This window comes from Lissotriton vulgaris, chromosome 2_2 (genome assembly GCF_964263255.1).
Source record: "Lissotriton vulgaris chromosome 2_2, aLisVul1.2, whole genome shotgun sequence".
Classification (NCBI taxonomy): Eukaryota; Metazoa; Chordata; class Amphibia; order Caudata; family Salamandridae; genus Lissotriton; species Lissotriton vulgaris.
Window position 1 is genome coordinate 317,114,257 of NC_141688.1, and position 23,431 is coordinate 317,137,687.

General features: G+C 47.4%; 1 protein-coding gene across 4 annotated transcripts in view; it reads left to right on the plus strand.

Annotated features, from left to right (window-relative positions):
• Positions 1-3,705, plus strand: part of LOC147729375 (SPRY domain-containing SOCS box protein 3-like) — a 138,512-nt gene extending 134,807 nt beyond the window's left edge. For all 4 annotated transcript variants that reach the window (XM_086959667.1, XM_086959668.1, XM_086959669.1 and 1 more), the window contains one exon: positions 91-3,705. In XM_086959667.1, coding sequence (XP_086815793.1) covers positions 91-330 — 240 coding nt within the window. In that variant the 3' untranslated portion in view covers positions 331-3,705. The remainder of the gene's footprint in view (positions 1-90) is intronic.
• The last annotated feature ends 19,726 nt before the right edge of the window (positions 3,706-23,431 follow it).

The following is a 23,431-nucleotide window of genomic DNA, read 5'->3' on the forward strand; positions in this document are numbered from 1 at the left end:
GTCTTTCTGCCTTATTCACATGTCCCAGGTGGAATGGAATTTAATTTAAAACCTAATGTTCTGACCATGATGATGTTTTGTCACAAACAGGTGGGGGCCCCTCTCTACCCCATGGTGTGCTCCACCGCTGCCGGCACAGAGCTACAAGTCGGAGTCCGGCGGTGCCGTCTTCCGTCCCTGCAGGAGAGCTGCCTCTGCACCGTCTCCCGGAGCCTGCTGAATGGAGCCTCGGCGGACAGCCTACCTCTCCCCCGAGCCATCAGGGGGCTGCTAAAGCCCCTTTCAGGAAATGCTACCCATGCACTTACCACCATCTCCTTGGACACGTGACTTCCTGCCCTCTGAAACCAGGGTGGGGAATGCACCTAGACTCCTGGACCATGTATGGCATTAGGTGGTCCTTGATTTCCCCTCACTTGGAGATCCGTTACACAATTCCCAGAATGTCTCTCTTGAGTAGTGACTTATGGTGTATTTGGATCAGTGGAACTAGGGATTTTACCTGCACCTACCTCAGATTCCGGCAGACAGGTCTCGGCACAAATACATGTGGCATGCTGCCACAATGTAAGAAAGATAGTGGTGAACTTTTGTCCATTTCACATGAGTACCTGTGATGTAAGCATGATTTATAAACCAATGAACCTCTCTGCACACGACGTGTAACCTCAACATAAACATCTGTCCGTGTCATTGGCAATCCCAATGTAACGAAGAGATGAACATCTATAAGTTTTATGTGCAATCTCAGCATAAACTATTATGGACAACTATCCATCCATTTGGAGTCATCTCCGTTGTAAGCAAGGGTTGTCAAAGAACAGGCACGATTCAGGTGTCGTACAGCTGCAGCATTAGCAAGACAAGACAGGATCCCCAGTGGAAGCAGACTTCTCAAACAATCACCATTCATGAAAGAGTCAGCCCCACATAGTCCACCTTCGAAGAGAAATAAGTGCTTGTTGATGTGATGTGTAACCCCAGTGTAAGCAAGATTTCTAAACTTACTAACATCTGCACATTTATTGTGATTTAGAAACTCATGAACGCCAACCACGGGGCTCCGCAACTTCAACATAAGCGATAGTCCTATGCAAACAAGCCTTCGTCCTTTGTCACTGTGATACCCAACCCCTACATAACCAAGATATCTAGGCTAACGAACCTGCGTCCTTTGTCACTGTGATACTCAACCCATACATAATCAAGATATCTAGGCTAACGAGTCTTCATCCTTTATCCTTGTGATCCCTAACCCCTACGTAATCAAGATATCTAGGCTAACGAGTCTTCGTCTTTTATCTTTGTGATCCCCAACCCCTACATAATCAAGATATCTAGGTTAATGAACTTTGTCCTTTACCCTTGTGATCCCCAACTCCTACATAATCAAGATATCTAGGCTAACAAGTCTTCGTCCTTTATCCTTGTGATCCCCAACCCCTACATTACCAAGATATCTAGGCTAACGAGTCTTCGTCCTTTATCCTTGTGATGATCCCCAACCCTTACATAATCAAGATATCTAGGTGAACGAGCCTTCCTCCTTTATCCATGTGATCAAGATATCTAGGCTAACGAGCAGTCGCTCTTGCGATTAGTAACCCCAACCCACGAGGGATTGCTAGAGTAAGGAACATTCATCCTCGAGATCTGCAACGCTAATCTTAATGAGATTTCTAGGGCAATGAACATTTATCCCTCTGGTCTGCAACCCAGAGAACATGGTTCTTTGCATCAGCAAAGAAAGAAATGCAGCTGTTGTCACGATTCGCTCATTGTGCTCTCGTACCCACCACCAGGGGGCCACATAGTGGGACTTTCCAGTATTCTAGTATGCTTCCAGATACTCCCCTGTATGTATATCCTGACTTCCAGCCATTTGGACACTTATTGGGAACTGACATCCATTCCAAATCCATGCCGGGTTTTGTGAAAGCCAGCCTGCTTATACTTGAAGCCAGCCTACTCATGCCTGAAACTCCATTACCCAGAATTCCCTGCTCACTGCTTTGTCTCCACCCCTGCAGGCCAAGGATGGGTGGAGGGATTCAGCTCACCTGTGTCTGGCTGCTGCTAGCCTGCTCACACCAGCTGCATGTGATTACTGTGAGCTCTTATAAGCCCCAGCTCCCTTCCGGCCAAGGTTGGTCATTGTAGCTGTGCTCCGGTCCTTGTTTCCAGTGTTTCCTGAGCCTTTGAAATCCTTGTTCCTTGATTCCTGAGCTAGAGCTATTCCTTGTGTCTGTATTAGCCCTGCCTGCAGTGCTACCTTGTTTCCTGAGTTCCTGAGCTGGAGCTATTCCCTGTACCTGAATTAGCATTGCTTGCAGTGCTCCTGTTACCTGAGTACCTGAGCTATAGTTATTCTTTGTTCCTGGCCTTCAGCTATTTCTTGTTCCTGATTTGCACGGCTTGCAGTGCTCTCGACTCCTTGTTTCTTGACCTGTAGCGAATTCCCTGTTCCTGAACTAGCACTGTCTGCAGTGCTGCCTTGACTCCTGAGCCTTAGCTCACTTCTTGTTCCTCCCCCAGCACTGCCTTCTCTGCTTCTTTGTTTTCTTGATTCCTTAACCTGCCCTATTCTAGTTTACCCTTGTAGCCTCTCCTTCTGTCTATCCCTTTCCAGCCCCTGCCTTTCTTCCCATGTCCTTGGTTCCAGTTCTAGTTTGCTGCCTTTCTATTCTGCTGTCTTACTTCTGTTACTTTGTATGTTACCTGCTTTCTGCCAAGTGTGCCCTGTGAGTTCCTTCCTTTCCCGTTAAGCACTCCTCTTTGCTAGCTCCTTGTCTATTGTGCTTGTGTTTAGTTCTACCCCTTTGCTGTTACTGCCTTGTGCGTTCCTGTTTGATCGCCAGGATCCGTGGGCTCAGCTGACTACCTAGGTGGTGTTTCTTGTTCACTGTGAGTTTTGTCTTTGAGTTACATTTATAACATCTCCATAGGTATGAGCTCCACAGACCCTGCCTTTGCATGCATATCCTACATGTGGGTATTTGCAGTCCGTATCTGTAACAGCAATTGTGGGTGAGAAACTTACTGAGCTTCAGTCTTCCCGTGTGGAGCTCCTGAGTGCTTTACCCCACATTCCCCTTTATTGTTAATGTTGTTCCATATATATGTCTTGGACATTCGTGCTGGTCGTAGTTATTCTGAATGCTAAATTGCTTTGTGATTGGCCTTTCCTTTCTGAGTCTTACCCATCTTGTTTACTTGAACAGGCTTCTCCTTTGGATCCCTTTTTCTCCTCTGACTCCCTGTATGATCCTGGGCAGCGCTGTACTCCTCTTCCTGTGTACGTTTTTTAACCAGTTCCCAGTCCTTGCCCAAATCCCTGACTGTGTTCCCCACATAGTCCCGGACAGTCCCTGACAGCTGTATTCACAAGGCAGGACTGTAGGAAAGTCCTGAAAGCTGGGGACTGGAAGTATTGATAACACATGTTGAGACATGGAAGATTAACGCACAATTTGGATACATTTCCTAATTCACAATCCAGCGGAGCTCTTTTATTGCACAAGCTTCACATACAACCTCTCATCGATTAGGTGTATACTTGACTTTTCAGAGTCTTCCTGTACAATGTCTGACATTTTAAAGAGACCCCTTTAAAAATGTCCCAGCTTTATTATGCTTTTGTGCTATTAAAGGTTTTTTTTGTGCATTATTCTCATGAAATAAAAACAAATGTGTTTTCTTGAAAAAGAAGGTCTGAAACCTGAAATGTGGTTAGATCCTCCAGACAGTAAGGGAGTGGGAAGGAGATGGGAGAACTGTGGGCCCAACCATGACTTTGATCAAAGGTGACAATTGATAAACGCACCATGTTTTGACTGAGCAGATGGTCTTAAAGCACAACATGACAAACAGAATGATTCAGCATGTATTTGTGTATGTAAAAAGTCCTAAACAGCGGCCCACATTAATAGAAAATAACATAGATAGCTTAAAAAAACACATAATAGATCAAGTACAAACAGAATAAATACAAGATTGCTAGTGTTTAAGATTAAATAAGTAAGAGGAAAATCCAAACAATTGGTTTTAGATAAAGATAATAACAATGGAAATTTAAGCTAATATAAGGATAAGCCTAAAAGTAGTTAAAACGAAAAGGGGAAATATAAGGGTGGGGTAGGGAAAGCTTTATAGGTACCTTTACTTCTTGAAATAAACAACTTATCAGACATAATTGACCAACTAATATAAACAAGCATTTACAATGCAATGGTTTCGCCTTTGGAAAAGTTAGAGCTATTGGCATTGTAAATGACAACATTTGTATTTATGTGTTTGTTTTGAAAACAGATAAATAAATGGCATTGCCATTTACATTGCCATGTTAGGGCTTGTTGGGGGTACAGTCGAGATTTATTTGAAGCAAATTGCTACCCGCACTGAGCCTGCTTCTAAACTCCCCCAATATTTTCTTATAATAGGAGAAAGACATAAGACTATGAACTTTCCTTTTGGTTGGTGGCTGTAGGTGGTTATTGGCAGTATCTTCAGTGGATACTGACATGTGCAATTACTTTTTCGGGTTTTAAGACTATTTCATCCATTTGTAGAACAGTAAATCATTTTGTAAACTTCTCTCCCAAAAGTGGAAATATGGAGCAGTCGAGGCTTACTCCAGGAGGTGGCAAAGAGTATGGAACTCAATTACAGTATGGCAGAGTATTCACAAGAAATATGCTCAATCCGGATGAGTTATAGTTTTTAAGATGACCTCATTTACAGGAGGATGAGTTGTGGAATGAATCCACAAAAATGCGTTCTGACTCGTTCCCCTGCTCCTAAAGACAATATCACACGGCCAGCAGTGTGACGGATAACAATACCACTGGACGAGCCGTGTGAGAGAACAGAATATTACAGGACCAGCAGCATGAGCGAGTATAACATGAGCAGGAAGGAAAGGACTAATACAGCCAACAGTGTGAGGGTTGAGATTCTCACACGGCCAACACTGTCAGAAGTGTGAACACGGCCAGTTAAACTATAAGATTAGAATATTACTCTGCCAGCGGGGTGAGAGATAAGAATGAGGGATGATATTATCACACGGCCAACACTGTTAGTGATTTGAATATCTCCCGGCCATCTCTGAGCGATTACAATATTGCTGGGCCAGCGGCATGACACATAAGTATATCTAGTAACCAGCAGATGTGAGGAATGAGATTTAAGAATATCACACGACAGCTCTAAGAGAGATAGGAATATTACAGGGGCAGCAGTTTTAAACATGAGAATATCCCATAACCAGCGGATGTGAGGGGTGAGAATATCACACGGCCTGAGAATCTCACAGGACAAGCAGAGTGAGGAATCGGATAGCGGCATCGCCACGCAGAATGGATGGACACAATTTTATTTATGTAGAACTCTAGAAAGAGTTAATAAAGTCTCCTCCCAGATGTTTACCAGCTCTCAGAGCGGGCCCGGTGATGGGCAGCGTCCTCCCTGGCATGGACACTGGTACCCAGCAGCTCTCTGTGCGAGGGCGCGCTTTGGTTGTTTCCGGTATGTGACAGGATGTCAGACAAGCCCCGGGTGGCAGGCTGAGCACCCTCACACCAGGTGTACGGGGGATACGCAATTTACTTGTGTAGAGGTGTTCAGGTGCTGCTGGCCTGTGGGCGAGGAAGAAACCGAACACGCTGGCTTTAGGCGTGGAATTCTTTGTATACTTGGTTTGGAAACAGAAAAGCAGAGGTTGCGAGATAATGTCAAGGCTGTCTGCTTTCGGATGCTTCAGATTGTTACACTTGGAATGTGTTCCATTTGCATCTTTGTGTAGTTTTCTATAAAAAGACGTTATTTCGTGTAAATAATAAAAATAGTAAAAATCGTCCATGGCCGGGGTGGCAACAGGCGTAGTACGACGACAGACCGTCTACTAACTGTCACTGGGTGTGTGGGAAGAAACTGTACGGGGTACGTGACTGTTTATTTCACACTGTGTGTCGCTGCACACGAGGCCACAAAGTTTCAGAGGGGGAGTGGCTATAAACTGTCTCAGGACGTGTGAGTGCACATATTCACAGGGTGTGTGGGAGACCGCTTCCAATGTGGGTCACAAACTCACAGGGTGTGTGACTGCAGCCTGTCACGGGGAATGGACTATTGTTTCACTCGGTGCGTGACTACAGACTCTCACATAGTACAAGAGAACACACCTTTTGGGGCGCATGCCTGCATACTTTTACATGCTGTGCAGGAACAAACGGGTTTTGTGTGTCCACAGACTTTCACAGGGTGTGCGGGAACAAACATTAAGGTTCCTGTGACTACAGACTTTCCCAGGGTGTGGGACTACTGACAGTCCCTAGGGGAGTGACCACGCATCCATAGGCTATACAGGAACAGCCTTGCAAGTTGAGACTACAGACTTTCACAGTGTGTGTGGAAGCAAACATTAGGGATTGTGTGACTGCATACAGACTTTTACGCGGTGTGCAGGAACAAATATTAGGGTTTGTTTAACTACATACATACGTTTATACGGTGTGCGGGAACAAACATTTGGATTTGTGTGACTACAGACGTTCACAGCGTGTGCAAGAACAAACATTAGGGAATATGTAACTACATACATACGTTTATACGGTGTGCGGGAACAAACATTTGGATTTGTGTGACTACAGACGTTCACAGCGTGTGCAAGAACAAACATTAGGGAATATGTAACTACATACATACGTTTATACGGTGTGCGGGAACAAACATTTGGATTTGTGTGACTACAGACGTTCACAGGGTGTGCAAGAACAAACATTAGGGAATATGTAACTACATACAGACGTTTATACGGTGTGCGGGAACAACCATTTGGCTTTGTGTGACTACAGACGTTCACATGCTGTGTGGGAATAAACATTAGGTTTTGTGTGACTGCATACAGACGTTTTATACGCTGTCAGCATAAACTGTTCAAAAGCCACTAAAATCCAAACTAAGGTATCAAAAGGACAGCGGGAGGGGGGACGGCACACGGACAGCGGGAAAGGGGACGGCACACGGACAGCGGGAGGGGGGACGGAGGAAGGCAGGACAGCAGCAAGCACTCACCAGAGGTCGGGGCAAACGACAAAATAAAAGGCGGCCAAAAAAACAAGGTCAATTTGAGATCCGGGGGCGTGTTTTTCGCCCTCTCCCCTTCCCATTGGCTGGAAGGTAAAATTCCAGCCAATGGGAAGAGGAGACGGCGGGACTTAAAAAAAGAGCCAGAAACGCCCCCGAATCGCGTCAAGGCGGGCCCTGAACTGAGTGACGCTCCCCTCCTCCAATGGCTGGCCAGCATTTACGAGGCCAGCCAATGGAGAAGAGGGGCGTGTTCAGGCCCCCATACTACACACATAATATTTCGGCTCCGCCCACTGCTTACGCAGTGCGACGGTAGCCGAAACCTAAAAAGCACAGTATGACATAGATTAATTATGAACAATATAGTAGAAAGGAAAAAGGAGATTATATGGAACTACGAAAGTTTACTGTCACCTTTCAACTATTTGTTTGTGGCAACACCAGAAATATCAAGATGTAAACAGGGTCCTTCCATTCAAGAACGCAGGAGAGGAAGAAGTAGGGTAGATAGCCTTTATTAGGTCACAGGCATTAGACACCCCATCAACACAGAGCACTGACAACTGTCAACTGAACAGTTCCACAGACTCCTTTAGCAAATAAAGAGTTCTACATTCCATGAAGAGCCACAGCACACTCAGCTCTTAAAGTAAGACACTACACAAGACCATCTGTAACAGCTAATCACAATCCTTAGACTTAAGTGATGCTTGAGTCCTACTTGCAGTTTCTAATCTATGACTGTAACATGACAATTACCACTAAGCTTGGAAAGAAACATTTGGAGAATTCTTCTAATTAGCAGATGCAATTTGAAACGCAAAAGGTAACAGTAAATCAGTTATCTTAGTGCTAAATGTAGAGGGCCCTATTCACAGAACTAACTTAAGACAAAATCCTAAACTTACTACCATTTTGGTATTCACAGAAGGCACTTACCCATTTCAGTATTCACTGAAGTTAGGACTCCTAAAAGCCTTCTGTGAATACCGAAAGTCTTAAAGTTAGGATTTTTCTCAGTTTAGGAGTAGTAAAGTTAGGATTCCTAACTTTAGGACTCTTAAATGCCTACTGTGAATACCAAATGTCTTAAAGTTAGAATTTTTCTCAGTTTAGGAGTAGTAAAGTTAGGAGTCCTAACTTTACTACTCCCAATCTGAGAAAAATCCTAACTTTAAGATTTTCAGTATTCACAGAAGGCATTTAGGAGTCCTAAAGTTAGGAGTCCTAACTTCTGTGAATACCGAAATGAGTAAGTGCCTTCTGTGAATACCGAAATGAGTAAGTGCCTTCTGTGAATACCAAAATGGTAGTAAGTTTTGGATTTTGTCTTAAGTTAGTTCTGTGAATCGGGCCCAGAGTGTGACCAGAAATCAGACACACTATCTAGGAACATATTAACAATCTTAACAGGAAAAGTCTCCTTAGTGTGATTTCAAACTTGTTTCTAAAAGGCTATAGTATTTGAACAAACTGTCACCACTCTCCCTTTTTGGGGATTTTTACTTCCTGTAGCACTGCTTCCTCCCTTGTACTAATTCCTCTTTTTGATAATCCTTCTTGTAGATAAAGTTATTCATGAATCATTCATGCTTGTCACTGTTTTTTGTAAAATATTCATTCTTTTGTTGATATGGAAGAAGCAACCACCATTAATTTTGTGTAAACAGAGCATAGCATCCCCAATGCATTTCGAGCTATGCATAGCCCCTCATCAAGAGGGTAGGGATTCCTATGAGAGAAGAGATGCATTCAGTCGCCGGAATAATCTTTTGCGTATTAGGAACCTGGAACAACACAATGGAAGTGGAAATTGTAACAAGTAAACAATATGTTATTCATGCGTTGACATTATATTATCAAGATATAGCAAAGGAAAAAAACTGCTGTGTTACTGAGCTATCCAAACAAAATCTTGAACTGCTGGTCAGATTCTACCGCCTGTGCCATCACACATTTAGGGATCCCGAGTAATTTGTTTTTAGGCATTTGCCTTCGATCCCCGCAGAAAGTGATCAATCCCCACATTACGGCAAACAAACCGAGGTTACTTAGGTTCCAAAAAACCTGTCAACTGGAAGGTAGAGCCACGGCCAAAGCAGATTTGTTAACAGAAACCTTGAAAAAACAGCACAAAACGATGATCTGGACAGCCAAACGCCAACAGACGGAGGCGAATGGTTGCATGTGTATTCGCCTATACGAGAACTTGGGCAGGCTGATCTGTGGAAGTATCTAAAGTGGAAAACATGCCCTGTAACAAGAGTGAGTGCCGTCTCCCAATCAAGTGGATCACTCATGTTCAAAACCTATGTGCAGTCGCGAATGTACCAGATAAGGACTTGGCCTCCCAACTTGACCGCTCATAAACTAGGTACCAACAGTCTTCGCTTTTGGGGCCTGACACTTCCAGCACTCAACAAAAGATCAGGCCCACAGGGGCACCTGGCCCTTATGGGATACCTGCCACGGTCTTTTAAAGGGGATTTCGAGGATTGGACGGATATACTGCTTCCCCTTAACCAAACTTGCCAATTAACAGCGCAGGTCACAGAGAATTGGAGGGGATCTATCTTGAATCCCATTTACAAGAAGGGTCCAACTACAGCCTGAGTGCCCTTTTGGACATCGAAGCTAAGGCCTACTCACCCCTGCTACTTAAAGAACTCGGCGGCTGGGCAGAAGTGAATGACTTAATCCCAATGATGCTATCCGGTTTTAGGGCAAATGCCTCAGTCCTCGACAACATTGTGGCCCTTTCCTACCAGTCTCACGTGGCAGAGAGTAAGAAGCAATTCCCACTCTTCGCCTGTTTCGTGAACTATTCCACTGCCTTCAATGGAGTAGATAGGAAAATGTTATGGAAAAACCGCTAGGCATGGGGCATCCTGAACACCTTATTCCTAGTATTGACATCTTTAGACACCTCCACCTGGTTTAGAGTCAAGTTTATATCTAAGACCGCCTCGAGGAACATCATGACTGACAATGGCCTCAAGCAGGAATGAATGCTTGTGCCCCTCTTATTTAATCTTTACAAAGCCGACATGGGCGCAGCGCAGACAAATACCAACCTTATCGCTCTGAAGACTGGGAGAACCAAGATTCCAATATTGCAATATGTTAACGATATTGTCCTTCCGGACCACTGAAGAACTAGCTTACAGAGAGCACTGAATGCATTACACAACTACAACACGGCTAATAAAATGTCTGTTGATGGTTCCAAGACCTAAATCCTTCTCTTCTGCCACCCACCAGAAAAATCAACTGCAGGTGGAGCCTGGGAGTACTTCAAATAAAAAATTACTCCTACAACTATCTGGGTGTACGACTCACCTCTAAAGATGGACATAAAAAGCAACTGAGACATGCTGTCTCAAAGGCGGAGGCAATCATCCTCAATGTGAGTCAACTGAGACATGCTGTCCCAAAGGCGGAGGCAATCATCCTCAATGTGAGTCAACTGAGACATGCTGTCCCAAAGGCGGAGGCAATCATCATCAATGTGAGTCAACTGAGACATGCTGTACCAAAGGCGGAGGCAATCCTCATCAATGTGAGTCAACTGAGACATGCTGTCTCAAAGGCGGAGGCAATCATCATCAATGTGAGTCAACTGGTACATGCTGTCCCAAGAGGCATTCCTCATCAATATGAGTCAACTGAGACATGCTGCCCCAAAGGCTGAGGCAATCATTATCAATGTGAGTCAACTGAGACATGCTGTCCCAAAGGCTAAGGCAATCATCATCAATGTGAGTCAACTGAGACACGCTGTCCCAAAGGCTGAGGCAATCATCATCAATGTGAGTCAACTGAGACATGCTGTCCCAAAGACAGAGGCAATCATCATCAATGTGAGTCAACTGAGACATTCTGTCCCAAAGACAGAGGCAATCATCATCAATGTGAGTCAACTGAGACATGCTGTCCCAAAGGCTGAGGCAATCATCATCAATGTGAGTCAACTGAGACACACCGTCACAAAAGCTGAGGCAATCATCATCAATGTGAGTCAACTGAGACACACCGTCACAAAAGCTGAGGCAATCATCATCAATGTGAGTCAACTGAGACACGCTGTCCCAAAGGCTGAGGCAATCATCATCAATGTGAGTAAACTGAGACATGCTGTCCCAAAGGCTGAGACAATCATCATAAATGTGAGTCAACTGAGACACGCTGTCCCAAGGCTGAGGCAATCATCATAAATGTGAGTCAACTGAGACACACCGTCACAAAAGCTGAGGCAATCATCATCAATGTGAGTCAACTGAGACATGCTGTCCCAAAGGCTGAGGCAATCATCATAAATGTGAGTCAACTGAGACATGCTGTCCCAAAGGCGGAGGATATCATCATCAATGTGAGTCAACTGAGACATGCTGTCCCATAGCTGGAGACAATCATCATCAATGTGAGTCAACTGAGACATGCTGTCCCAAAGGCTAGAGCAATTATTATTATTATTATTATTATATTCTTATATAGCGCCAGAATCGATCCCCGAAGCGGTATCTCCGCGCTTGCCTTGGGAACCCGTCCTGGTTTTTCCCTGTGAGATAGCCCCTACAGGGCATCCCCAAGGTGAAAGCCAGGCATCCCGCCGCGGGTGGGCCGTTGTGGAGATTAGGCAAGCTTAATGCCCAGAGTTGCAGAGTGTGAACCCATGATTAGGTCAGGCACCGAAGCGAGAATTATCGAGTCCATGGACATTTGAGCTCAAGACCCTGCCGCGTCAGGAATTGAACCCTGGTCCCGGGTCTGACCTCTGCTTCAGGGTCTGCCTGCTCTAACCAGTGAGCCACACTTCTCCAACTGTCATCAATGTGAGTCAACTGAGACATGCTGTCCCAAAGGCTGAGGCAATCCTCATCAATGTGAGTCAACTGAGACATGCTGTCTCAAAGGCGGAGGCAATCATCATCAATGTGAGTCAACTGGTACATGCTGTCCCAAGAGGCAATCATCATCAATATGAGTCAACTGAGACATGCTGCCCCAAAGGCTGAGGCAATCATTATCAATGTGAGTCAACTGAGACATGCTGTCCCAAAGGCTAAGGCAATCATCATCAATGTGAGTCAACTGAGACACGCTGTCCCAAAGGCTGAGGCAATCATCATCAATGTGAGTCAACTGAGACATGCTGTCCCAAAGACGGAGGCAATCATCATCAATGTGAGTCAACTGAGACATGCTGTCCCAAAGGCTGAGGCAATCATCATCAATGTGAGTCAACTGAGACACACTGTCACAAAAGCTGAGGCAATCATCATCAATGTGAGTCAACTGAGACACACCGTCACAAAAGCTGAGGCAATCATCATCAATGTGAGTCAACTGAGACACGCTGTCCCAAAGGCTGAGGCAATCATCATCAATGTGAGTCAACTGAGACATGCTGTCCCAAAGGCTGAGACAATCATCATAAATGTGAGTCAACTGAGACACGCTGTCCCAAAGACGGAGGCAATCATCATCAATGTGAGTCAACTGAGACATGCTGTCCCAGAGGCTGAGGCAATCATCATAAATGTGAGTCAACTGAGACATGCTGTCCCAAAGGCTGAGGCAATCATAAATGTGAGTCAACTGAGACATGCTGTCCCAAAGGCGGAGGCAATCATCATCAATGAGACTATGAACTGATCAGATCTCTGGGAAGCTCGTCCTGAGGTTCCGTGACAATTGTAAGTGGTGTTTTCGACTCGCTCGAATATGGTCGAGTCTGGTATCTATGAACCGCAAATGACGAGTTTAGTAAGTGTGCGCAGTTTCGCTGTGCTAACCTAAACCGTTCGTCTGTTACGTGGGTGTTTCTATCTGTACCCACGGGTTCCATCTTAGATACGGCATCCATTTTGTCTCTTGCCCTCAAGTAGCCAGCGAACGGACGTTGTCCGCTTCGCGACCCTGGGACTCCCCAAGATATTTGCGGAAGACACATGTCCTTTGTAAATGTCTTTATGACGAGGGGGATGCTACTGTAAAGCAGAGTCTATAAATCGAGGGGTTTTGTCCTACGGGTCCTGGCTGGACAATTTAACATTAAAGAAGAAAAAGTGCCAGGGCTCGATTTTTGAACAACCAAACTTATTTATTTAGCTGGTGTAAACCTTCATTGCTTAGTTTCTAGAAGGTATGCAATCGTCATTATTTCAACATTTCAAAATTATTTACACATTTCAGAAATATACAGAGAGAGAAAAAAAAAAAAAGAGAAAAAAATCTATCCTATTTCGATCTGTTTTACTGCCGATTGGAATGCGCTAATGTTGGGAAGATGGGTTTTTACAGTTGGGAACCACCAAATGTTTCCGCTCTTATGTTCCGGACCTCATGTGTATCAAAGTGACCAAAGCGACCCCTCTGGGGGATAATGGTGGGAACCGGGTTGTAAACTTTTGTGTGCCATGTTGTCTTATGGGTAAAAACTGTATAAAAGGAGCGATCCACAGAACCAATTTGAAGCAGTCTCCCCGAACTACACTCGATGTACTTCCTGTGATTTCTGTGTTCCCTGCAGCAAATAAACCTTGAATCTTTGACGCCGAAGGAAGTGTCCCGTGTCTCTGTCATTCGTACGCCGGAGCAGGTTACCCACGAAGGTTTCAGGTGTTGTGCCCTGGCACCGCTGGGTCTTAAAGAACCCAGTCCTTCAGTTGGCGCCCAACGTGGGGCTGCATCAGTGGTACCGGTCCAAGCCCGACGATCGTGAGGAACTTCGTGTGAAATCTCCGAGGGAAGGTGCACTCCGCTTCATCGATCCTGTTGTCGAAACAAGTGGCCCGAAGACTTTTCCCGCGAAGATTCCCGCCTCCTGACGGCTGCGACGGACTGCTGCCCTGACTGTAGACCTGTTTTGGCGCCTGGCGTAGACCTTGGTATAGCGAGACGATTGACGGGCCTTCCTGGAGACGGCATCGATCTTTGAGTTAAGTATTTGTGGGTCGCTCCCAGAGTTCTTGGTTGTTGACACTTTAGCGAGTGTTTTTGTTGTTAACGCTGTGTGAGTGTTTTTGTCGGTGACACTTTGCTAGCGTACTTTGTTGTGTTGTTTGACGACTGCAGCCGCCAAAAACCGAGGGTTTTGTTCTTTGCTGGGACTTGGTAAATCCCGTAACCCTTGAAGTTTGTGAAACTCGGCTAGTGTGCAAGATGCCTGGTCGCAGTACTTTGTTTAGTTGTTTCAGACCTTGTGGTACGGATTCCCGACTGGAGGACTCGTGTCCGATACCTCCAGTTGGAACTCCCACTTATGAACTGTACAGTAAGCATGGGCTAGGCCCAATTACCTTTAACGATTATTGGATTAAATACACGAAGAAGGACGGCGACCTTCGTTGGCCACCTCATGGTAGCTTCGAGGCCCCGATCTTAGATAATCTAGAGATTAAATTGTTCGAAAGAAAGTCAAGGCCGGCCATGTTTGATGCCTTTCGGTTGTGGCGTAAGGAAGCCCGACAGAAAGAAATCAGACAGACTAAACGTAATCAGCGAGATAATGTTGCTACCATAGTGAAGAAAGCAGAGCAATTTCAGCGTGATAAGGAGGTTAAGGAGAAGGAAGTGTTTGATAGACTACAGCGTATGACCGTAGATAAATGTTATCCCGCTTTGCCTACGGAGTCGGAAAAGAAGGAAGAGGCAGTTGAGGATCCTTTAATGTCTTATCTTATGAAGTCGCCACCTCCGTATGTACAGGGTACCACAGCCCCTGTGATTCCCCCTGTACCTGTTCCTGCACCTATTCTTCCTCCGCCTGTTCCTCAACCTGCACCCGCCCTTCCGACTGTTCCTGCTCCTTTGCCTGTTGCTATCCCTACTGCTCCTCCGCTTCCACATACTCCTGCTCCCGCTACTGCTCCCGCTACTGCTCCTGTTTTGCTAACTCCTGCTGTTGCTACTGTTTCTACTCCTTCACTTGTTAGTCCTGTGTCCTATACTTCTCCCTCTACTCGTTCTCGTACTACTCCTCTTGCGGCTAGCTTCTTTCATTCGCTCGGACCTGTTCATGGGTCCGCTGGTTCCGATGGTCCTCAGAGACGTAGTCAGCTTCCTGGAAACAGAGAACGCGTAGCGCTATATAATATGGCGATGGGTTGGATGGTAAATCCTCTTAGAAGTCCACCTCGTGTTGTCCTCGAAACATTCTGTCAATTCAATATACCAACCCAGAGATATGTGTTCAATGAAATGTGTAAATTCCTTCATGATCAAATAGCGGCCGATGCGCCTGATGAGGTGCTGACCGCCCTGTCTGATCTTCAGCTTCAGTTCTCGAATGGACTGATAGTGGATACTAACGTTCGACGTGCTGTTGAGCGGTTACTATCTTTTCGCCCCGCTCCGATCCCTCATGCATTGTTTGTCGAGGATGTTGAACAACAGCCAGACGAGTCTGGCCAATATCCCATGCGTGAAGTTCCACCGGTTTGGATACCACCTAATCCTAATGCTCAACCTCCGACGACAGTGGGGCATTTCCAGAGAATATGGATACATCTTCCATGGAAACGCTCGGAAGTGTTACAGGTGAAGCAATCTTTGCCTGACCCTCGCAAGAATCCTGCAGGGTATTACAAAGAATTATCGCAGCTCGTAGATGCTACGGTAATGAATCTAGCCGATATCGATATGTTGTTCGGCAATGTCGTACCGCAACCGGTATGGGCTAAGATTCGTCATGAAAACCATCCGAATGAATTAGGTGGTGCTTGGGCTGCTATTGTCGCGGCAGATGCCGGACAAACGGCTGCTGCTAAACCCGACCAGCTGATTGTTGATCTTCCTCAACGAATAATAGCGTTAATGAAAACTCTTATGCCAGCCATGAGGGTGAACTGGGACAAATTGTCAGCTTGTAAGCAAAAGAAGGACGAGAGTGTTTCCGACTTCTTCACGAGGTTTGAGGAGGCATTCGTTGACCATAGTGGACAGGATATGGGTACCGAGGGAGGTCAAAGATTGTTTGTGGATAAATTTGTTTCGAACTTGCTGCCCGATTTGAGCAATAAATTGAGGAATTCGGAAAGTGCATGGGCCGTTTCTACCTCGGCTCAGATATTGGCTACGGCACAATATTATGAGAACAGAGAGAAAGAAGAGAATGACCGTGCTGATAAAAAGACGAAAGAGCTCAAAACTAAAGTGCTGCTTCAGCAAGCGTATCTTCCACGTTCGAATCAGAATAATTCGCAACAAAATAGATCACAGCCGCAATCGAACAGATCCCAAACTCGTAATGACTCCTCCTCCCAAAGATCCTCGTTAGGGTACAATCAATGTGCTTATTGTAGACAAGAGGGTCACATTAAATTCAATTGTCCTGTTCTCAATGAACGTAATAGTAATAACTCATCTAGAGGAGGTCGTGGTGGTTCGCAGCAGGCACCACGTGGTAGAGGTCGTGGAGCTCAGAATGATCGCTCAGATAATTCATCAAATTCCGATAATTGTTTTGATCAACGTGGATCGTCTCAAGGACGATCTGCGCAGTACAATGTAGACGATTATTACGTCGATCAGGGAACTGACGACTGTAATTACTAGGACAGCCATAGACAAGGAGAGGGAGTTGTATCAGTTCCGGTTGATCAGAGAGGGCCTTACGTCGCAGTTGCTACATCGGGCGTCGTTGAGCCTTTTCTGTTGGACACTGGTGCAGCGAAAAGTTCCATTAAGCATTCGAAACTCCCTGGCGCACCTTTGTCTGGCTTAACAAATGTTTCCGTTGGATTCTCTGGCGCCCCTGTTAGCAATCCAGTTTCGCGCCCTTTGCCCCTTAAAATTGGGCCACGTGAGCTAGAAGCTCCGTTGATTTTGACTACGGGTTGTGGTGAAAATCTTTTGGGCCTGGATTTGCTTAAACGTTTGTATGCGACTTTGTATTGTTCTCCTGCGGGTGTAAAGCTTACGTTAGGAGAGAGGGTTGTCTCTCCCATGTACTTGTTGTAGGAGAGTAGGGTCTGCAATCCTATGATCACCCAGATTTTTTGCTTTTGTTTCACTGGTTTACGACTTTCTCTGGCTGTGGGCCTGCCAATCAGACCCACAGCCTGGCTGTTCTCTCTCTAAATTACGAGATGTGCCCTAGGTGCATTTACCAATTGGTACTGGGCCACCTTATCAGACCCTGTAACCCAGGGCATAGGTGTACCCAGGGCCGCCAGGGGCTGCAGCATGTATTATGCCACCCCTGGCTGGCCTCCTAAATCTGACACAACTGGCTGCATGACAGCTGGGGCGAAGTCGTGTAATCACCCTTTGCTTTAGGTATAGTAGCTCTATATCTAACCATACAATGGACACCCGAGTTCCTATCAGTCACTCCTATGGCAGGCCTTAACAATCCTGAAGGCAGAGTGCGTGGGCTCGTGTGAGCTAGGTTCCGGCCCGAGCCGAGCCCGGTTGCAGCTTGCGGAATCAAGACCCAATGGCTGTTCCATGATAACGCGTACCATATCGGTAACTCCGGTGTCGCGTTATCAAGGCATGTCGAGTAAGGTGTCATACGAATCGGGGTGCTGCCCTCTCACCAATTCTGGCGATGAGGTTAGCATTCCACCCTTCTAGAGGGACACGACATGCACGTAACTGTGAACCCCGGTTAAAGTTAACTGAAGCCTCAGCTCCACAAAATGGATGCTGCCACCACAGACACGAGTCTGACCTCCTGCTGCTGGGAGTCCTTCCAGCGAGGAGCGCTTGGACAAAGGGTTTCCTGTCGAGGGCGGTGTTCGCACCGTCCCAGACAGGGTTTGTGTATTCTGGGTAGGTAGGGCTTTGGCGAGAAGGTGACTGCGGAGTGGCACCCCGGTGCTCACTACGCATCTGCCGGTTAGAACCAGTTCCAGGGGCGACAGCCCTGGCCTGGGGAAAGCCCGGCAGGGGGAGAGGGGCGTAACTACCCCCCTTCCTGGTCCCACCCTTAGGGCAGGACCTAGTCATGTACCCACCCCTTTCTTTAGGATAAAGGCCGGAGCGGGGACCCTTCCAAACTAGATCATCTTTGAATCAAGAACTACTTTCTACGAAAGGACCTTCAAGACTCTTCTCAAGATTTCTCCCTTGTGGCTAAGGAGTAGTCACCCTGCATCAGCGGGCACCATCTAAGAACTCTGCGGTTTGCTGTAAGTCCTTCCTCAAGGAATCCGACGGCCCAGCTCGACGAGAACCGGCTTCCCTGGCACCTCTGACCTCTACCCACGTCATCAGCTCAGCTGTGATCTGTGGGTGCGACGAGACCTCGAGGGACCGGCCATCATCAGAACCTGCACGCTCTTAAAAACCAGCACGACCATCGAGGTAACTCTCTGGTGAGTGCTCTGGGGTCCGAGAAGCCCCGACCCTGAGCCGCTCCAGCACCGAAGTGCAGTCTCCCAGCATCTCCACGATCTGCGTGGGGCCCTTCTGCTCGCTGCTCAGCACGTTGTCTGGTCACTAGCCGTTGGCTCGTGTCCTTCTGTGACGACATCCGAGAATCAACACTGCCGGTCTGGTTGCTCCAGACTGGCCCTTGCTTCCATCTTTTCGAGAAGCACCCCGGACCCTCCTGGTCCACTCCAGACGCCGACAGCGACATCCGTCGTGGGACAGCTCGCACCTCCACCGTGGTCGCCGACAACGCCTCCTGGTCCGAGAGACTGCAGAGCCTAGCGTCGCCCACTCACCTGGTCGAGGTGACGGCCAACCGGTACCTTCCTGGTACCCTCTGACTACTGGCTAGTAGTACGAACTTGGTCCCCTCTGCTTTCAGGTTTCATCAATCTCCGATCCAGGCTTGGATCCCTACGAACTATTCAGCACTGGTCGCCGGCCAGCAACTCCTTTTCTTCCGGCTCCTGGCTCGTCAGCGAAGACCCCGACGCCTGTAAGACTTGTGCAGCCGCAGCCCTCGTGGCTAGGTAATTCGGCATCTCGGTGCCTGCATAGCCTCCTTACTCTAGGGTCCCGAGTCCCTCGCTTCCGACTTGCCTTAACCTTTCCGTGTCCCCGGACACTTGTTTTAAACTGTGCACTTGAAGTATTTACTAAAGAGATTTGGTTTGTGCTAAGTACCCTGTCCTCATAAAGAGTACAGGGCTGTTGTGATTCTTAATAAATATACTGTTTATTTTCATAACACTTGTGTGGTGTCCTTTCACTGGGTGTTCAAGGGGTACATGTGTGGTAAACAGCTGGCTTAACACGCCCTCTCGAGTCTTTAGCCTTAGACTGCTCGTATCCACGCTACTAGGATAGCTGGTCTATAGGTTGACTTACAACCAAACACCATAAGGGTCGTTGGAACGATACATAGCGGTCGCTAGAATAGCGAACGTTGCATATCGGGCCAACTTCTCACATTGGTGGCAGCGGTGGGATTTGAGCTTGCTGTTGTTTTACCACACGTATCCTAAGAATATCTTGTTGAAAGATCGCACAAGTACTGTTAGTACATATAACTAAAGCTTAGAATACTCTGAGTTCTACTGAACCAGCTGTTGTAGCTCCTCAAGGCTTAGCACACCTTGGCTACAGCTCTTAGCAAGGGAAAAGTAGGTAAACACATAGTGTAGGTAGGTGCATCACTTACACCACACTAGAACCAGTATGTCGGACAAAGGTGGAAACTCTGAGTCTCCCCTTGTGTCAGTTGACCCTCCACAGGTCATCCCGTCAAGATATACTGCGCTTAACTTCCATGAGTTACGACAAGTATGTACCTCTAGGAAGATTAAGCAAGGGGCTAACCCCACCACCTCCTTTCTGATTGGTCTCCTAGAGACTTATGATGCCAGAAAGGCTGAGAAGCTTCTTAGCCCTTCTAATCCAGAAGGAGGCATGCCTCCCCTCGAGGGAACCCGGGACGATCCTGACCTCATTCACCTCGCAACTGAGAACGAAGATGACGAGGAGGATGAGGATGAGGATCTCTCTGGGGACGAGGCAGATAAGGGACAGGTAGAAGTCGTCAGACTGACACGGTCCAACTTAAGCAGACATGATAGTGGTACTGGGGGACCCCCGGCGCTACTGTCAGGTGCGCTTAACATTGGGAATGGACGAGTTAGGTCTCTATCAAGAGGCTCTAACAGATCCCTTCGAACCAATGGCTCTCGCAACTCTTCTCAAAGAGGGATGACGTCCCCTCAGAGGAGAGTGTACGAAGCTAAGGAAAGGGCAGCTAATCTGAGGATCGAAAGGGAAGAACTTGCCCTGGCCAAAGAAAAGCTTGCTTTTGCTAGAGAGCAACAGTTAAGTGGGGCAGTCCCCACTGGTGGCAGCAATGTACCTAGTAATAGGGAAAAGAGTTTCGATACGAAACACCTTGGGAAGATAGTGCCCCCCTTTAAACAAGGGGACGACATCCACAAATGGATTACTGCTTTGGAGAGGGCCTGCACTGTGCAAGGTGTTCCCCAGAGTCAGTGGGCAGCTATCTTGTGGCTCTCCTTTGAAGGTAAAGGAAGAGACAAGCTCCTCACCACAAGGGTAGAGGACGCTAACAATTACCAAGTCTTGAAGAATACACTCGTTGAAGGGTTCGGCCTAACCACTGAGCAGTACAGGGTGCTGTTCAGGGATACCCAGAAAACGCAGGCTCAAGACTGGTCTGATTTTGTCGATTGTGCCACTAAGGCTTTTGAGGGCTGGTTGCTGGGCAGTAAGGTTACTGATTACAAAGGATTGTACAATTTGATGATGAGAGAACAAATTTTAAACAATTGTCAGAACCAGTTGTTGCATCAGCATCTTGTCGACTCGGATCTGACCTCTCCTCAAGAATTGGGGCAGAAGGCAGACAAATGGGTTCGTACGAGAGTTAAACAGAACCAGGGCCAGAATCAAGGTGGTCAGAAGAAAGCAGACCAGAAGGGTAAAGATTCTAAAGGGGAACAAAATGACCAGAAGTCTTCGACAGGTCCCCAACAACCCAAAGAGGGTGGGGGTCAGGCTCCCCAAAAGAAGAAAGAAGGCCAATCCAAACGATGGTGCCAGTACTGTAAAAGTAAATCTCACTGGTTTAGTGAGTGCACCAAGAAAGGAGGAGGGCAGACTCCTGCCACTGCAGCCCCTAAGGCACCTGTGCCCCCTAGTACAGACAGCAGTGGTAGTGCGCCTCCCAAGGGTTTAGTAGGGTTAACCCTGGGTTCTGAGGGGCGTGACAACTTAGTTGGCACGCTCACTCAGGCTGTCCTTGTCAGTACAGGGGACGTGGACGTGTCCCCTGACGTAAGCCCCAATACCTTGGGCAAATACAGACAGACGCCTTTCATAAATGGAAAGATGGCTCAGGCCTATAGGGACACTTGTGCCAGCGTCACCATGGTGACGCCTAACTTTGTGGACCCTGGACAGATCATGCCAGGTACAGAATTCCTGGTGACCAATGCAAGCAATGTCACTACCAATCACAGTATGGCAATTGTAGCTTTCTCCTGGGGAGGGGTAACTGGCCAAAAGAAGGTTGTAGTTAGTCCAGACCTCCCAGTGGATTGTTTGTTGGGCAATGATTTGGAGTCGTCACAATGGTCAGAAGTGGAGCACCGGACTCACATGGAAATGTTAGGTTTGCCAGCACATGTGTTCGCTGTGACTAGGTCACAGGTCAGGAGATGCCCCACTGAACAGGTGCTGGATCCTGGAACAACGGACCAGACACCTCCCAAGAAAAAGAGCAGTAGGGTTAAGGCTGCGCCTTCCCCCTTGCCCCAGGTCGAGGATCAAGTCTCAGAGGAGGCTGACCTACAGGAATTGAGGGAAACTGAGCCGAGAGAGTTCGAACTTGATCAAGTTGAATTCTTGGGCTCAGGGGGACCCTCAAGGGAAGATCTGGGGAAGGACCAGTTAGACTGCCCTTCTCTTGAACCCCTCAGACAGCAGGCTGCTGCTGAGGCTGCTGGGAACGCCACAGGTACCCACAAGGTATACTGGGAAGATGGACTCCTGTACACTGAGTCAAGAGACCCCAAGCCTGGCATGACCAGGAGGCTGGTCGTCCCCTTGTCTCAGCGTGGTTTCCTACTTACCTTGGCCCACGAGATTCCCTTAGCAGGTCACTTAGGCCAGACGAAAACGTGGGACAGGCTTGTCTCGCACTTTCACTGGCCTCACATGAACGAAGATACCAAGGAGTTTTGCCGCTCCTGTGTCACTTGCCAAGCCAGTGGTAAGTCAGGTGGCACGACAAAGGCCCCCCTTATACCAATGCCTGTGGTGGGGGTGCCCTTTGAACGGGTGGGGATCGACATCGTCGGTCCCATGGAACCACCGACAGCATCAGGGCACAAGTTTATACTGGTGGTAGTGGATCATGCCACCAGGTATCCTGAAGCTATTCCCCTTAGGACCACTACAGCACCTGTTGTGGCAAGAGCCCTAGTTGGAGTGTTCTCCAGAGTGGGCTTCCCTAAGGAGGTCGTCTCCGACAGAGGTGCAAACTTTATGTCGAGCTACTTAACTGCTATGTGGAAGGAATGTGGTGTCAACTACAAGTTCACTACACCCTATCATCCACAATGCAATGGGCTTGTTGAGAGATTCAACAGGACCCTAAAAGGGATGATTCATGGACTACCGGAAAAGCTTCGGCGTAGATGGGACGTCCTGATCCCCTGCCTCTTGTTCGCCTACAGAGAAGTCCCACAGAAGGGGGTTGGCTACAGCCCTTTTGAACTTTTGTACGGGCATCCTGTAAGAGGACCCCTGTGTTTGGTGAAGGAAGGATGGGAGAGACCTCTCAAAAAGCCTGCAACCAACATAGTGGACTATGTGCTCGGCCTCCGCTCGCGGATGGCTGAATACATGGAGAAGGCATCCGAAAACCTTAAGGCCAGCCAAGAACTCCAAAAAGCTTGGCATGACCAAAAGGCTGTCTTGACTGTTTACCAGCCCGGACAGAAGGTGTGGGTGTTGGAGCCAGTGGCCCCAGCAGCACTCAAGGACAAATGGTCCGGGCCCCACACCATCCTGGAGAAAAGGGGAGAGGTCACCTACCTGGTCGACCTGGGAACTCCCCGGAGCCCCCACAGGGTGCTTCATGTCAACAGGCTAAAAGCATATGTCGACAGGAAGGACATGAGTTTGCTCATGGCCCTAGATGAGGGACAGGAAGAGGAGAGTGACCCTCTCCCCGACCTGCTCTCTCAGAATCCTGACGATGGCTCGGTAGATGGTGTTGTCTTTTGTGGCAGCCTCTCCGAACATCAACAGAGCGACTGTAAACAGGTTCTTCAGTCGTTCCGACATCTGTTCTCTCTGACACCCAGTCAGACCGATTGGTGCACCCATGAGGTCGATACTGGTGACAGCTTGCCCGTAAAGAGTAAAATCTACAGGCAGCCTGATCACG